The sequence below is a fragment of the Alligator mississippiensis genome, chromosome 2 (genome assembly GCF_030867095.1).
Source record: "Alligator mississippiensis isolate rAllMis1 chromosome 2, rAllMis1, whole genome shotgun sequence".
Classification (NCBI taxonomy): domain Eukaryota; kingdom Metazoa; phylum Chordata; order Crocodylia; family Alligatoridae; genus Alligator; species Alligator mississippiensis.
Window position 1 is genome coordinate 126,050,046 of NC_081825.1, and position 2,659 is coordinate 126,052,704.

The window sequence follows — 2,659 nt, forward strand, 5'->3', positions numbered from 1 at the left end:
AAGCCGCTTCGCTTGAACTGGAGGGCCGGGGCGCGTGCCAGCGCACACGCACCCCCACACACGCAGACACACGCACAGGCCCGCGGGGCAGCAGGACGCCCCCGCTCCCCGGCGTTGGCTGCCGTCGGGCCGAGGCAGCCGGGCGGGAGCAGGGAGCGCGGCCGGGCGGGCGCCCCGCAGCGGGCGGCGCGGAGGCGCCCTAGCGAGCAGCAGAGTAAGCGGGCAAGCGGGCGGCGGCGGCGGGCAGGGCTTGGGGCCGGGGCGGGCGATGGGCGCTGAGGGCTGCGGCCGTGTCGTTGCAGGATGCTGGTGCAGGAGCTGAAGGAGGACGAGGAGCTGCTGCTGCTGAGCCTGGCGTCGCCCGCGTCGCCCAGCGCCGGCGAGGACGAGGGCGAGGCCGAGGAGGACGAGCCGCCCGCGCCCTGCCCGGCCCGGCTGCAGCGGCGGCGGCGGCGGCGCGGGGCGGCGCCGGGCCCGGGGGCGCGGGCGGCCGAGACGGCGCAGCGCCTCAAGCGCAGCCGGCGCCTCAAGGCCAACAACCGCGAGCGCAACCGCATGCACAACCTCAACGCGGCGCTGGACGCGCTGCGCGACGTGCTGCCTAGCTTCCCCGAGGACGCCAAGCTCACCAAGATCGAGACACTGCGCTTCGCGCACAACTACATCTGGGCGCTCAGCGAGACGCTGCGCCTGGCCGACCGCTGCGCCCTGCTCCCCGCGCACGGCCACGGCCCCGCCGCCAGCCCCGCGCCCGCGCCCGCCTGGACCCGCGCCGCCAGCCCCGCTGCCTCCGCCTCCGCCTCTGCCTCCCCCTACAGCTGCACTTTATCGCCCGCCAGCCCGGCCGGCTCCGCCTCGGACCTGGACTATTGGCAGCCCGAGCAGCCGCGCTACGCGCCCCCACGGGCGCTGGCCCGGGAGTGCGCCTGATCCGGCACCCCCGGGCACCCCCACGCCCCCTCTGCACCCTCCCACTGCCTATATGCCCCTCTTGCACAGCCCAGCACCCCCTGCACCCCCCCTACACAGCACACGTACCCTGCGCACCTGTGCACGCGCCCCTCATGCACACCCTAACACCCCCACGCACAGCATATGCACCCCATGCAACCCCCACACACCCTGCACACCCTCACATGCACACCCAAACACCCATCCCCCTCACAGCGTGCACACCCTGTGCACCCACACCCCTCACGCACTCACCCCCCCACCATGCACACATGCTAACCCCCCCTGCGTGCGCACACGCTATGCACACATGCACGTCACCCCCATACACACCATGCACACATACACACCCTGCACACTCCCCATACACACACCTTACCCACACATGCATGCACATCCCTGATATGCCCCGCACACACGCCATGCACACAAATGGACCCCCCATGCACCATACATGCACGCACACATACCATGCATGCAACCCCCACACATAAGCACACCCCAACTACAACCCTTCCCCCAAACCATACAACCCCCCCATGCACACCCACACCTTACATACACACACCATACACATGCATGCTTGCACACACTCCCTACACCTCCCCCCACACACATACAGCATGTACACACCCACACCCTACACACCCACCCTACACACGCGCACCCCATGCCCCCTTCCTCCCCACAGAGGCGCAGTGCTGTCTGTCCCTGCCATCTGGCTGCTGTTTCTATTCGCGCCCTTGCAATAATGTCACTGGGGCTGGCTGTGTAGCAGTTTCTCAGAGAGGCTGGAACCATGGGCGAGGCTCCCCCTTGAGCAGGCTCTAGATAGGGTTAGGAGCAGCCCCCCCCCCCCCCCCACCTGCAGTGAAGCCAGCTGAGAAGGGCAGTGCCTGCGCTGGGGATGTTCCGGGTGGCCTGGATGCAGGGTGGCTTGGGGACAGGCGTGTAGGCAAGCCCGGCACCCTCTGGGGCTCTTATGTGAATGTGCAAGGGAGACACAACTGGTTCCTGCACTCTCATCACCTTGGGTTGCTCACAGAGATGTTCATGTCTTCTGGAAAGAAATGTGTCTGAGCCTCTGCCTTCAGTTCCTGGTAACCCTGTTCCCCACCGATTTGCAACGCATGGCATCTGCTTTCTTCCCATTGCAGCCTGAAGGCTGTGGGAATTTCACCTGTCAAACCAAACTTCTTTTCTCTCTTTCTCTGATGTGCACTTTGTTCTGTTTCCCAGATTGGTCACAATGCCTTTTGTCCTGTCCTTCTCTTTCCTCCCCCCCCACCCCTATTTTGCCATCTGTCTCTTATGATTTATCATAGGGGGGTGGGGGGAAAAAAGTTGTTTTGTTAGAAGTCCAGGTTAGAAGTCATTGTATAATTTGTAGGCTTTGTAACCACTGAATGCAAGCGTGGAAATTTAGGCTGAACTCTCTAGCAAAAGGGGGGGGGGGTGGAAATGTCGAGGAAAAAGGAAAAAAAATCAGGAGGGAGGATTGCCTCATGCATTATTTATCTCGACCTTTTAGGGGACGAGGAACTCCCCCAGTCTTTCAAGAGATTAAAAATAAATCAACAGACTGAACACCCAAACAGACACGGAGCATTACAGCGATCAGCTGCACACGTGTTCCCATCTATTTATTATAAAGGAAGATTTCATGGGAAATATGTATTTTTTGTGTATATTTTCACAGAGTTTATTC

General features: G+C 62.4%; 1 protein-coding gene across 1 annotated transcript; it reads left to right on the forward strand.

Moving 5' to 3' along the window:
- Positions 1–303: 303 nt before the first annotated feature.
- NEUROG2 (neurogenin 2) lies at positions 304–1,808 on the forward strand. Its single transcript, XM_059721300.1, has one exon. The coding sequence runs from the start codon at positions 304–306 to the stop codon at positions 928–930; it is 627 nt and encodes a 208-aa protein (XP_059577283.1). The 3' UTR covers positions 931–1,808.
- The last annotated feature ends 851 nt before the right edge of the window (positions 1,809–2,659 follow it).